Source organism: Indicator indicator, chromosome 1, assembly GCF_027791375.1.
Source record: "Indicator indicator isolate 239-I01 chromosome 1, UM_Iind_1.1, whole genome shotgun sequence".
NCBI lineage: Eukaryota > Metazoa > Chordata > Aves > Piciformes > Indicatoridae > Indicator > Indicator indicator.
In genome coordinates, this window is record NC_072010.1 from 85,423,705 (window position 1) to 85,437,876 (window position 14,172).

The 14,172-nt window shown below is 43.9% G+C and overlaps 1 protein-coding gene across 2 annotated transcripts; it reads right to left on the reverse strand.

Moving 5' to 3' along the window:
• Positions 1-5,968: 5,968 nt before the first annotated feature.
• NFKBIZ (NFKB inhibitor zeta) lies at positions 5,969-12,832 on the reverse strand. 2 transcript variants are annotated; one of them, XM_054385620.1, is made up of 11 exons: positions 12,693-12,832; positions 11,720-11,756; positions 11,517-11,620; positions 10,614-11,377; positions 10,078-10,183; positions 9,615-9,761; positions 9,188-9,251; positions 8,331-8,500; positions 7,395-7,505; positions 7,115-7,282; positions 5,969-6,022 (listed from the first exon to the last, which is right to left on the reverse strand). In XM_054385620.1, the coding sequence occupies exons 1-11, from the start codon at positions 12,819-12,821 to the stop codon at positions 5,969-5,971; spliced, it is 1,854 nt and encodes a 617-aa protein (XP_054241595.1). In that variant the 5' UTR covers positions 12,822-12,832. The 2 variants fall into 2 exon arrangements, with proteins under 2 accessions (XP_054241595.1, XP_054241587.1); XM_054385612.1 differs by having other exon boundaries at positions 11,517-11,623.
• Positions 12,833-14,172: the final 1,340 nt, after the last annotated feature.

The following is a 14,172-nucleotide window of genomic DNA, read 5'->3' on the forward strand; positions in this document are numbered from 1 at the left end:
CCACAGGTGCCATGACTGAAGGCTGTCCCAAAGAACCACAGACTGAAATGATCCAACTGCTACCTTTCTCCCATGCCAAGTGAATGGAAAGAGCTCAGTGATGCTGAAGAGATCTTTAATTTGGGGCCTACAAACCAGTCACAGGCTGCCAATAGGCAGCATTCAGTAGCACAGTACTACATGGGCTCTACCAAAAGCTCATATATGTGACTGAGACCATCTGAACAGAGCTACAACCTTTCATTAAACACGTAAAAACATCTCTGCACTTGCATCCATGTGAAAACATTTCAGTCAGACTCTTCAGAGGCTGACTCACAGCCCATGCAAGTTTACAGAAGCAACAGGCAACTTCTTTTAATTGTCTGCTCCCCCTCCTAAATCTAAAGCACCACCTTAGTCATCTTTCCTTCAGGCTCTCTGACTAGCAAAAGGGAAGGGAGAAATTTCACCAGAAACTAAGAGGAAAGCCACATATGAAGTACAGGTTGGTTACAGCAGCAATTTCTTAAAACTGGAACTTAAAACTAGAGCTAAGAGTAAGGTTTATCAGGTAAAGCAAAGACTTAAGTCAGCCTCTTCATCACAAGAGCTGAAAACAAATACACAATAAACAAACACAGTCCAAGATATATTACTTTTGTCCAGCAACACCAAGATCAGTGACTAAATGAGCAATCAGCCCCAAATGCATCTCCACACTAGTGTGGTTCCCAATTTCATGACTGCTCCCTTGAGGATTTTTTGTTTTGGTTTGTTTTTTTTGGGGTGTGGGGGTTTTGTTTGTTTTGTTGTTGTTGCTTGCTGGTTTGGTTTGGGTGGTTGGTTGTTTGGGTTTTTTGGGAGGGGGGGGTTGGTTTTGGTTTAATTTGAGGGTTTTTTTGCTAATGCTAACTTGATATAAAGGAACACAGCAAGATTAGATGGCTCTGAGACAGCAACACTCTGGAAATATTCTCATGAAACAGAGCTGCACATATGGGCTATATAGCACGGATACCTGTCAGGAACAACTTAATTTAGAGGCTGTTTCTGCGTCATTTAGAAGCAGAATCATAGAATTATTTTGGTTGTATGACTCTGCCAAGCCAACAGAATCTCAGGCAAAGAACATTAAATACTCAAGAAAGCTAAAAAATAACAACAGAAGAATTTGTTTTGAATGCACTAAAGGACCAAGTCTGTTTTTTCACTTACAATTGCAGGAACATCTTTATCTTCCATCTTCACTGTATTTTAATCATCCCCAGGTCTTCCTTTACAAAGGAAGCATATGGACTTAAGTTCCAGGAGGGTAAATTTATACTGGGTATTAGAAATAAATTCTTTACAGTAATGGTGGTGAGACACTGGAACAGGTTGCCCAGGGAGGTTGTGGATTCCCCTTCCTTGGAAGTGTTAAATGCCAGGTTGAACAGGGCCTTGAGCAACCTGGTCTAGTGGAAGGTGTCCCTCATGGCAGGGCTGTTGCAACCAGATAAACTTGAGAGTCCCTTCCAATGAAATCACTCTGATTCTATTTTTTTTTTTTTTAAAGGCAACCAGATAAACAAATTGTCAGGCAAGAATCACAGAACAGTAGGGGGTTGGAAGAGCTCTAGAGATTGAGTCCAGCCTCCCTGCCAAAGCAGGATCATCTGGGGCAGGCCACACAGGAATATCTCCAGATGGTTTGGAAAGTTTCCAGAGAAGGAAACTCTACAGTCTCCCTGGGAAGCCTGGTCCAGTGCTCTGGACATTTCTCTTCATGCTGAGGTGGAACTTCCTGTGTTCTACTTTATATTTGTTGTTCCTTGTCGTATTACTGGGCACCACCAAAAAGAGAATGGCACCCTCATCCTGACACCCACCCCTCAGATATTTATAGACATTAATAAGATCCCCTCTCAGCCTTCTGTTTTTGAGACTAGAAAGTCTCACTTCCCTCAGACAGAAGAACAAGCAGTTCACATCCTATCTTTGCAGTCGCTTCTACCACACCCAGCCTCTCTAAGAATGCACTTCCTGGCTACGTGTTCATTTTCTGATACAAATATAAAAAGAGCAATAAACGTGGGAAATGCATTTTTTATCATCCCCAGAAGCAGAACATATTTCTTGTAAATCATGGATTGCCACCTTCCACAACTCCAGACAGAGGAGTAGCCCACAAAAATGAAAAAACAACCCTTTCCTGAGGTTTGGCATACTTCAACAAACAAATCAGAAACATCCTGGGAACAAAGCTCTCTGTGTCTTAATATCCCTACTTGGATCCAAGCCCAAATCTCTTCTGTCTCTACTCTAATCCAGTCAGAGAAATAAATGGTGTGCCTTCATATGCATCAATAAGCACTATTCATGACTTTGCCAGCACCAATATTTTGGGAAAACTTTATGAGTCTGCTAAATATTTAGTGCCAGTAACATATAACAAGTTATTAAAAACAGTCTTATCACGTCATATACTTCCAAATATCATAGGAGAGGGAAAAATGAGTCAGTTATACTCAGAACAGGGATGCTTTCTTGTGAAGTTGCCTACTGAGGTCTTCAGACTATGAAATTAGGCTCTAGGCAGATGAAATTAGCTTCAAACACTTGTCTGCCTTTAGGAAATTCCCAACTTGAAGTGCCAGGAGTGCCCCTTCCAGGAGGGCATGAGTGCTATCAAAAGCACCGTGCTGTTTGCTAAATGCCTTTCACCAGCAATACCTACTTCACCCAAACATTGACTGAACACATGCTTGTACTCTGCCATCCATACAAGCCCAAGGTACTTCATCCCTTTGTGAGATGGCTCAGTCAACACCACCCAGAAGGTAGTGCTAGGCAGTCATATCAAGCTGAGCTTAAGGACCAGAATATCCCATCAGCAATTACTTTTTCCTATGTAATCACTTCTTATAAAGAAAATGGGAATTAAGTGACAACAGTACTATCAGGCTCCCCATACCAAAAAAATATATAAATATATATATAAATCCCTAAGGCAGGATCACTTGGAGTGGGAAGTGCAGTTGACGTGTCAGCATCTTCATTACAATCCAAGTCCAATTAACTGTTGACATGGAGGTGCCATTTCCCCTTTGCATATCCCAACTAGAAATTAAATTCCATTTCCAGTCTCCCATCATCATTTCCCACTCTTATCTGCTAAATAACCTACAGTCTTCTCTCTCCATTACCTTACCTCACCATCAAAACCAATTGAGACTTTGAGGGATCATTTTTTGCACAGAGCAGGAGCAAAGGATCTGTGAACATTCCCCCTCAAACACTCAACTGGGTGCAAGACTCCAACATTTTCTTTATGTGAAAAGTGCAACCACTATCAGTGAAACCGGACTGAATCCATAAACCACTAAAAACCTGACCACAATTTGAGTAAAGGGTATGTTCTAGCCTAGTGTCAAGTCTGTGAGTGTCCATCAGCAAGCGTCCAGAAAAGAGCCAAGAACAGGGCAAGACTGCAGCACTGTACTTCACCACTGAAACACAAAGCACTACCTCACGTGATTGATCTCTTCATTAACTCTCCACAAAGAGGTCCTTCTAAGTAGGCCCTCCCTGCATCACAAATGCCTTGTTTCTACCACATTCTTCCACTACCTCGATGAATTGCATCCTACAGTGGACTTGCTACCCTCATGAATAGCCTCCAGCTCTCATGCTGGGACTGTGAGCAGCTCATCCCAACCCACTTTCCCTGGCTTGTCATGGCTCCACAGGTCTGTCATACCTTCTTTCCAGCCACTGCTTGTGCAGCTGAAGAGCTCCAGTTTGCTCCGATGCTCCCTGCAAGGACACTCCTTCACGCCTCTGACCCTCTTCCAATCCTAAACCACTTTCCTCTGAAGGGTCACCCTAGCTACATGCAGCATTAAGGCAGGGGTGGACAAGTACCACAGAACTCTTATTTTCCTTCAGTTCCTTTTCTACAGGTTCTAACACTTTTCTTGACTGTTGCCACCTCACCAGCTCAATGTTCAGCAAGGACAGTCTGTGGTGACAAATCTTCCTCCTGACAGGATATGCCCAGCTCAGAGCCCATCTTTATTTGTGAAGAAAGGACAGTCTTCCCCCCCCGTATAGCCTCCTTTGCTCATGCAGATTTCCACCTGTACCAAGGTGACTGCTTGTGCCCAAGCTGCACAAATTGAGGACCAAGGCAAGGAAGTCACAGGGACAACATGGCATTGTCAGAAGCGATATCATTCATTCTTTCAAGTATACAGGGACAAGTGCCCTGGTAAAAAGCTGCAATTTGGACAACCTGGTGACCATCAACTCTAGTTATGGCACACCTACTAAATCCACAGGCAACACAACTGCATAGTGCATAACCCAAAAGACCAAAGCACCACCTCCAAAACCAGCATCAAACATGAGAAAGCAGAAACATTTCTATGGAAAAGATTTTGTACCATCCTTGACAAACGGGATCTTCACCACTCCCACAGCATTACCATGATAAATCAGTTTTATCTCAAGCTTGATTTCATGAATTATTTGTATCACAGACAGTAATCACAAACATTTAATTAGCCCGTTTATTCTAACAAGTTACATGAGACCTTTCAAGAAATACATCACAACTTGGCCTCCACATATCAGATTTTTTCCACTTAGCTTGTCTACAAGACATACTTCGTTGAAACAGCACAGACTAAACAGTTATGGCAGAGAGTTCTGTGTGAGGCAAAACCAAATGAAGAGCAAAGACTATACAAAGAACACATTACTGCATTACAGCTGAGCATGGATCATTCAGGAAGTGATAGAAAAGTTTTCTCCAACAGAACACAAGAATACAGCATCATTAGCATATATTTTCATTAATATTCATGATTGCTTAAACAGAAAAATGTTAACTTCAAATATTCCTTGGCTTAGCCACTATACCTATAAGGTAAAAACAAATGGACTAGGAGGTGAAAAACACTAAGTCTCTCGAATTAACTAGAGCCCAATTCAGCGAACTACTTAGGCATGTGCTTAAGTCCTACCAACACTAGTGGGGCTTACACATACTGAAGTATTATAGTGAACATGCAGAGATTTCAGCATACATCAAGTTAAGTACATGCTAAATACTTCCACTGAACCAGGATTGTACTCCTTAAAAGTACAAGTTACACACACACTATAAAAGTCATGATCTTTCTCCCTCAAGTCTATTGTCCCATGAACACAAAACCTCTACTAGGTACAAGAAAAACTGATAACAGTCCCCTGAAGATGCATGTCTTTTCATGTTTTATTAACAACTCCAAAAGCATGCACAAATCAGTGCTAGGGACAGTTTATCTTAACTGTACTGTCAATCTTTCTAAACAATGGAATTCACCCAGTTTGCACCAGTACAGTATTAAAATTCAATTTGCAAGTGGAAAGTGTTTGTTTCTTCAGTTCATTCCCCAAACCACCAACAGATTCTTAGAACTATACTGTACAATCATGTCAGTGACTATATACAATCCTGCAGAAGGCACTGGAAGAAAAGCTATAAAGTCACATAAATAAACGTCAACTTCAAAAATACTCGATTTCTCTTGCACTTAATATTTAAGTGTCAGTAAAAACAGAACAACAGAAAACAAACTCTGCAATGTTGATGTGTATCAGCTCTCTCTAAATAACAAGGTTTCCTGTAGAATGGTCCTTGTCCAGAAGCTATGTATATGGCTGTTTAAATGAAATCAGTCTTGGTGTAGCCATGAAATCCAGGTATCCTGGCAAATGTTCCACCTACTTGGAAATGAAACATTCCCATTTGCTCAGAGAAATTTGATTGAGTTTTGAGGGGTTTTTTTTTGGGTGGGGGTTAACTCTTATATAACCCACTATATGATAGTGAACAAAATACTTTTGTTTCATAGAAACAACTAACATTTGCCCACACCAGGCAAATGGTCTATTTACAGATACATTAGGACTGCCTGACTGACAGTGAGTGTGAGTTGCTGAACTCCAAGAAACATGGAGCTTAAAACGGCGACATTCTCTGCTGAATCGCCTTCCCTTTTAGGATTCGTCTTATCTGGGGAGAAAAAGAGACAAAAACATCAGTATTCATCATAGAATGGTTTGGGTTCAAAGGCACCTTAATGATCATCCCCCCCTGGGCAGGGACACCTTCCACTAGACCAGATTGCTCAAGGCCTCATGTAACCTGGCGTTGAACACCTCCAGGGAAGGGGCATCCACAGCTTCCCTGGGCAACCTGTTCCACTGTCTCACCACTCTCAACACTAATTTCTTTCTAATATCCACTTTATCACCCTAGAGTAAAAAAACAAACAAACAAAAACCTCAGCCCAGTTCTGCATTCTACGTTTATGTAAGCCTAGGTTCTGAGTTCAGTTACACCAGAACTGATCCAACGTTACAGCATTTAAACCACCAACAATCAAGTTGTTAGCTTCTTAGGTTAAGAGTCTCTTTTTTTTATCAATCTGTTTGAATTGCTGCTAGCAAAATGGCTTTACTTGGAATCATAGTACTGTTTCAGTTGGAAAAGTCCTTTAAGAGTCATAAAATTCACAGAAGGGTTCTAGTTGGAAGGGACCATCTGATTCCAACCCCCCTGCCATGGGCAGGGACACCTCCCACTAGACCAGGTTGCCCAGGGCCTCATCCAACATGGCCTTGAACACATCAAGATCACCAAGCGTAACCATTATCTAACTTCACCAAGTCTCTTGCTAGCTAAGCCAGGTTCCTGAGTACCACTTCATCTGTTATTCAGGCCTAAGAACTCCCATTACTATTTACGACAAAAGCACAATCTCAGGCCATACTGAGATGAACAAGAGAATGGATATTACCTCCAGTATGTTGCAAGGTTACAAAGAAAAAGTCTGTCTTGACAAGAAAAAGCTTTTGAGATGGAAAAAACCCCAAAGCTACAAGCAAAATCTGTAATTTCAGATCTTTGTATGTTCTGCCCGAACCTGACATCAAAACCCAAGATTCCCTGGATAAAATGGCATTTGGTAAATCTTTTTCTTAAAAGCTGTAACTGAAAACCAAAGAGATGCTTCTGGAGATGAATAAGGCTTTTGTGTAGACGAAGACAGACGGGAGCAGAGGATAGAGTTGCTTGGGGTTTTTTTTGTTGTTTTTCTTTTACCTGTTCTCCTACAAGGCCATCAGGAACCAGATGAACTGGTTGCTCATTCTCCAAGTTTCTGGCACTTGGATCGGCTCCCTTCCGCATTAGCAGGCGCACAGCATCCAGCTGACTCACCCGATACTGCAGGCTGGCAGCCACATGCAGTGCTGTGTTGCCATTGTAAGCCTGGAGAAGACAAAATAACTTCATGAAGGCCATACATGAGTCTCAGCACACTTGCAGCACCACACATCTGCACATCCCAAATGATATCTGCATTCCATAAAAGTCACCATACCTTTGCATTAACAAAAGACAGACAGTTGGGCAGCTCCAAAAAGAGACGGATGAGCTCTAGGTTTGCTTCTTCTGCTGCCAAATGCAAAGCTGAGCGACCACTTTTGCGATCCTATTCAAAAAAAAAAAAAAACAAAACACCAAAAAAAAAACCACAAAACTGAGTTTTCTCTGGAGGATGCTTCACCTATCCAGACAAATAAAACCAAACAGCAGAGTCACTGCAGAGTGTTGATCAAACATTTCCACTACATTTCCCAGAAAGTCAACCTGAATGTGTATCTTTTTTGTGGACATGGCACTTCAGGACATAGTTTAATGGCCATGGTGGTCTTAGGCTGATGGTTGATTGGATTCAATGATCTGAGAGATCTTTTCCAACTGAAACAATTCTATGATCTTGAGTATCTAATGAACAACAGACCAGATCACGTTTGGCAGTAAGGTTACAAAGCCAAAACATCAAATCACAGAATAGCTTAGATTGGAAGGGACCTTAGAGATCAGCTACTCCAATCTCTGTGTTATGGGCAGGGACGCTATGTGATACCAAGTAATGACCTGGCCCAGCAGACACTGAAACTGCAGAAGTAAGCAGTTTTTAATTAAAATTTGCAGTTCTAAGACCTTCAAAGCTATCATCAGCACCCTATTACTACAGATACTTCAGAGTGCTCCAAACATTCTTAAAGACACGCTCAACTGCAGCCAGCATAGCACCATTGACTGTCACCTCCCTCTTTTCCCCTCCAGGGTTCATTTGCACTGATGATACCTTGCTCTGAATAAATGCAACATTCTCATTAAGCTGTAGAAAGCTTTAATATTAGCCTGCTTCCTTTGTAATAGAACTGAAATGTGGTGTGGGAGAAAGGGACATGTTCTGCTCCCACATCCTCTCTGGATCTGGCATGTCAGACAAAGCCATTTTACTTACTTTTGCTTCAACAGATGCTCCCATTTGTATCAGAGTTTTGATGGTTTCTACCAGGCTCTTGTTTCGCAGCAGAAGCTCCTGCACCTCAGGGGAGTGAGGTGGCTGACTGTTTTGCAGTTCATGCAGCACAGCATTATGGGCCAGAACAGCACAGTGCAATGCTGTCAAACCTTAAAAACCAGAATAAATCATCATTAATGAACAAATGCAATAAAGTATAGAGTTCTTGCTTGTTTCATAAGATTGAATAAAGGAGCCTCTACCCTAATTGAGCTCAGAGACACCTCCATACTTGTAAGTGATAGTGATTGCTCCTGAGTGGCATGAGATTTTGGTTGCCCATCAACAAGGAGTTCAGTAGCAACCTACTCTGAGCTCACAGCCAGCAGAGCATGAAAGAAACAGTTTCTAACTTTGTAATGTCATTGTTCTGTGGTGGTTTTTTGATTGGTTTTTTTTTTTTTTTAAACAAAACATGCATTCAAAAAGAGTTGCTTATATGTAAAGGAGGCTCAGCTAAAACTGCTCTCTAGTGCCATTCTGGATTCTGCATCCACTGATTTATCACTGGCACTTGAGTGTTTTAAACAATGACCCAATTACTACTACCTACATTCTTCATGCCAGCCATGGCAGCTACATTTAGGAGAAAAGAGGTCCTGACAAGTACAGAATAACCATGCTTTTATCTGAACAGATATGCCAACTGCAATGTAATCTCAACTAACTGTAATTTTCCACCCAGAAGAGATATGCTCCATTTTATTGCTTCTCAATCCAGGGGTAAGTCACAGCAGCTGCTATAAAACCTTGTTACATCCAGGAACTCTGTAAATCATAAACTCTTAACTACTCACCATCATAGTTTGTTGCCTCGAGGTCCACATACTGGTTGCTTCCCATGGCTCCCTTTTGAATTGCCTACAAAAGTAGCAACAGGTATGCACTGAGGTCTTATCCAAACCACATACTGCTTCCTCAAGCTTGTATACAGTCTAACTGCAATCAAGTTGCAATAAATAATGGCATAAAGAAGAGACTTATTTGTTTTCATAGACTAGAAGATTCCACCAAATTACTCTAAAATGTTGGTCCTCTAAATGAGGACCTTAATGTGAAATTCCATCTCACTTTAAGCTCTTAGTGTAGAGCCCTGAGACATACTCAGAAGGCTACACAGAGAGAAGGATAAAGGGAGGAGAGGTGTTTTCAGTTACCCAAGATAACAAACACAAGGTGTAAGTGTTAACGGTCAGAGCAGAGCTACACCTGCCTGGTTCTTACCTGAAGGACCTGGGCATGCCCCTTCTCAGCACAAACATGCAACGGTGTTCTACCCCAACAGTCTGTGGTGTTGACTTGAGCCCCCAAGCTAACCAAGTCCTGCACAATGAGATGCTGATTGGCAGCCACAGCAACCTGGAAAGCACTCTGCAAACACAGAGAAGAAAATTTAAGCTATTAGTCATCTGATCTCGTAACAGGAAAGGGCAACGAAAACAAATAATGAGCCTAGTTACCCAGTGTTTTTTAAGCAGCCATTATGAATTCCAGGAAGCCAGGACAAATGAAGCAGAGCATAGTTTTATCAGCTCAAGGTGAGCCCAAGAAGTATTAATAGCTCAAGGTTAATATTAGCATGCAAGCTAAATCTCAGGGTTAATATTAAATAAGCATTTCACCACATCTTCCTGAAGGTCCAGACATACCTGGGCACTCAGGTGCACAAAGATTGTGAGAACCTCACCTGGCCATTGTGCTCTTTAATATCCAGCATGTGCAGGGCAGCCATCTTCCTTGCAAGAACATAGGAGAGTGCTCGCCGGCCCTGGGCAACAGCAATGTGAAGGAAGCTGCAGGAAGAACGGAAACACAATGTTACACCACCACACAAAGTAGGACTCAAGTACTTGCAGAGCTCCAAACACATGGGAGGGGTGCTGTGCTACCAGCCTCAGATTTCCTCTGCATGACTAAGACAGGAACATGGGTACCTACCTCCCAGGGCAACTTAAAGCATCTAAATTAGAATCTTTTTCTCCCCGTTGACTAGATAGAAGTCAAATGATAAGTACTTGCAATGAGTATATAAGGTGTGCTGCAACGCTGTACATCACAGCCCATCAGCAAGACCACATTTTTCACTTGATTAGAAAAACTACTGCACTCATGACAAACACTGCTAGTGAACTGCTTCCATTACAACCCCACAGTACACCAAAACCCAAAGAGAAACACTCCACAACCTTCTACATCAGAAACACCAAGATAAACAGTACTCACGTGTCTCCATCTGAGTCTTTCGCAAGGAACTGGTCTTGAGAGATGTTAGCCAGTTTGTTTTCTTCCTGCTCCACTTGCCATTGAAAAAATGACTTGCCCAGCTGTGTCGTGCTTCTAGTGACATTTTGGTCAGGTAGAGAGACATTCAAAGCAGCCAAAGAGACGCTGCGCTCCAGATTACCACAGATGTTACTGGAGAGCAAGCTGAAGTTTGGAGCATGGGGGCCAACATCAGCCTGGGGATGGGTACTGGTCAGGGGCTGGAGTGGAGTAGAGATGCCCTCTGAGCCTTCAGAATCATTTAAGAGAGAGGAGAAGCTCTGTGATGGGCAATACTGCAGTTCATGGCTCTCAAAGGTATTCTGTTGGTAGCCAGGAGACTGGTCATTAGCAGCAAACGGCCTGTACTCCAGGGAGGCATCTGAAGGATAGCTGTGTGACAAATCTTGGTTCTGGGATGGAAGGAACTGGTAATGCTGTGGCGGATCAAGCATATGCTGGGAGGTGTGATCTTGGAATGCTTGGTACTTCTGGGACGGGGAGAAAGCCTGTGTTCCTGGGCTGTCCTGGTACTGCTCACCAGGTGAGCTGTGGCTGGAGACAGGGTGTAACCAGCTAACCTGCACTGTGTTCAGAGAAACAGGGCTTGACTCATTCTTAATATTGATAATGTTCTGAAGCAGATCAGAAGTGCTGTCATGCTTCAGGTCGTTTTTATGAGTCTCTTCCATACTGTCCATAGAAGTTGGTGTTTGGGGTGGTGTCTGTAAAGAAAGAAACACCCAGAAAAATCAAAACAAGCTCCGTAAAGTTAGAGGTGTGGTTGTGTCTGGTAGTTTCTAAATTGCACAAAGCAAACTGAAAAATAAAGGCACAAAAATACACCAAGGACTACAGGCTTACCAGGAGGTGTGGGTGGACATTAGCTTGGCGTTTGAAAGAAGGTCCATCAGAAAGGAGCTCAGGAGCCTTTCTTTTGCCACTGTGACCTAGTATGCTCTTCAGCTCTGCTGAAACAAAAAAAAAAAATTAGTGTCTATTTAGTTACTTCTACAATCAATAGTTAAAGTCTCATTGTAGGGTATTTTTTAAAAAGGAGAGTTTACCTGTATAGTGCTCATAATTCACCAATCCTCCTTGTGCCTTTTGAGAGAAATATAGATTGTTCCATTATTATAATGCTATTTCAGGAAAAAAAAAATCATCAAAACCAAGAACAAAGCAGCAGTGACTTGCTTCTATAAACATAAATATACCTCAGCATAATTCTCATACACGATTGTTTAACTCTAATTTAATTGCTTTTAATTAAGGATAGAAAATGGAAATAATTCTATGGAACTTAAACTAAAACCACCAATTTTCTTAAGGCTTCTTAAGCTATTTGTTCCAATACCACAAAACTCAAGAAAACCCAGAGAAAGGCACTGTTCCTCACCGAAGTCTGAGAAGCCCTTTCAACATGAACAAGCCAGTCAGTTTTGCACTTCTTCAAAACCATGAACTTTCCTATGCACAAATTTTCCTGTGACAATCATCTAGGAAGCTGGGAAACACATGCTTAGAATGACTAAAACAAAATTAAAAAATCCCCTTTAATCATCCCAGAAATTCCTTTTTTTTTTCTCCTGTTCCAATCTTTTCACTGCATGCCCCACACCACAACAGCATGACAAACCATTCTGAGAAGAGTAATTCCCCAAGTCTCACAAGGAATGACCTCACTGCAGTTAACAGGGAGTTTCTGTGGTTTCATAACACAAACGGATCTTAATACAAACTCCCTTTAGAAAATAAAGAAGCTTAGTAAGAACATTTTTCAGTGCCTCCTTCTCCCACAGTAAACCCTCGCAGTAATTTCTTCTTCCCAGCTCTGTTCTTCCATTACATATTGAAAAGGAAAAACACTGATTCCCATGAAAAGAAGAAACGACTCCATGAAAAGGAGAAGCACCAACTCCATCCACATCAGATAAAGCAGCAAGCTCATTTCTTGCACTGTAATGTGCGGCTGTCTTTTTTCGCCTGCTCCAGTAACCCTTGGAAGCAATTATGTCAGGGCTGAAAAATGTTGGTTACCTTGCTTTCCTCCACAGCAGAGCCCGAGGACATCTGTTTGCTGCTCCTGAAGTGCAGCAGGAGCTCCTTCACCGAGTTCTTCACACGGACCCCCTGGAAAGGTCCCCTGTGCTGTTTTCCACCTCCCATGTGTTGTTCGACTGTTAAGACACAAAACCAAACTATAGAATCATCACCGAATCATTTAAGTTGGAAAACACCCTCAAGATCGAGTCCAACCATTAACCCCACTCTAGCAAGTCCACCACTAAGCTATGTCTTCCAAGCACCGTATCTGTGCTGTGTGCTGCATTCCTTCCCCCCATGTATTGGCCAACTGTTGAGACATGAAAACAAAACCTAATTATTGAATCATCATAGAATAACTTAGTTTGGGAAGGATCTTCAAGATCATCGAGTCAAATCACTAATCCTACTCTACCAAGACCACCACTAAACCATGACCTAAAGTGCCGTGTGTGCACTGATTTTAAAAACCTCCGGGGACGGTGACGCCACCCCCTCCCTGGTCAGCCTGTTCCAATACATAACCTTCTATTTAATTTAAGCTACTGACTCCATTTTCACTTTAAAAAAAGGGAGAAAAAAAATAAACAAATACAAGCAGGAACGCTGTGGAAAGCCACCTCAATCTCCGGTTCCTCGGACAAGGGCCGAGGTGATGCGCACCCTCCCCCGCGCCGTCTCACAGCCGCGCTTCGCCCGCCTCTCGCTGCCACCTCACCGGGACCCCCCGCCCCGGCTGGGAACACCCCTGCGCTGGTCACTTAATGCCGACACAACGACGCGGAGCTCCCGCTTTTCACCGCTTCGGTGGCTTTTATACCGAAAAAGGGTCCGCCACTGGCTTCACTCGTAGCGGAGAAGGAACAGGATCCGCAGCTTCGCGCCCACCCCCCGGCCAAGACTGCCGCCGGACCACGCCGTACCTTGCAGCGGGGGGCGGGCACCGCCCCGGGGGTCCCTCCGGCCGCCGCCGCGGCTGCTGCTCACCGAGAGATCCGAGTCGGAGCCCGGCGAGCCCGGAGCGGAGTGCGCCGGCGAGCAGCTACCCTCGCTGGAGTGGGGCGAGGCCCCGTAGAAGTAAGCGAGGTTGATGGGGCTGCTGAGGGCTCCACCGTCGCCGCCATCGGGGGCCGCGTCCCGGCTGCTCTCCACGATCATGGCGGCGGGGCGGCGGCGGAGGGCGGCGGGCGGCGGAGCGGGAGCGGACAAGTCCAGGGCTAGGCGGGCGGCGCGGCGCAAAGTAGGGGGCGGTGGGCCTGGCGGCGACTCTTATAGCGACTCCGCCCCCCCTTCCCCTCCCTCCGCCGGGACGGGGCCGGGACGCTCTTCCCGTAAGGGCGGCGGGAGGTGGCCTCGCCCTGGGCGGGACGAAGAGAGGGAGGGAAGGGCACCGTGGGGTGGGGAAGGGGGCGGGAGCAAGGGTAGCATCGCCGCGCCCCCCAGGCCCGGGAAGTGCCGGGGTGGAGGTAGACGG

Excerpts from the sequence above, each read along its gene's own strand:
- NFKBIZ (XM_054385612.1), bottom strand. The coding sequence starts at position 12,821 with ATGGGAGGTGGAAAACAGCACAGGGGACCTTTCCAGGGGGTCCGTGTG. Across the intron at positions 11,624-11,719 it reads GAATTATGAGCACTATACAG|CAGAGCTGAAGAGCATACTA; the intron begins GTAAACTCTCCT and ends TTTTTGTTTCAG. Across the intron at positions 9,762-10,077 it reads TTAAAGAGCACAATGGCCAG|AGTGCTTTCCAGGTTGCTGT; the intron begins GTGAGGTTCTCA and ends CTGTGTTTGCAG.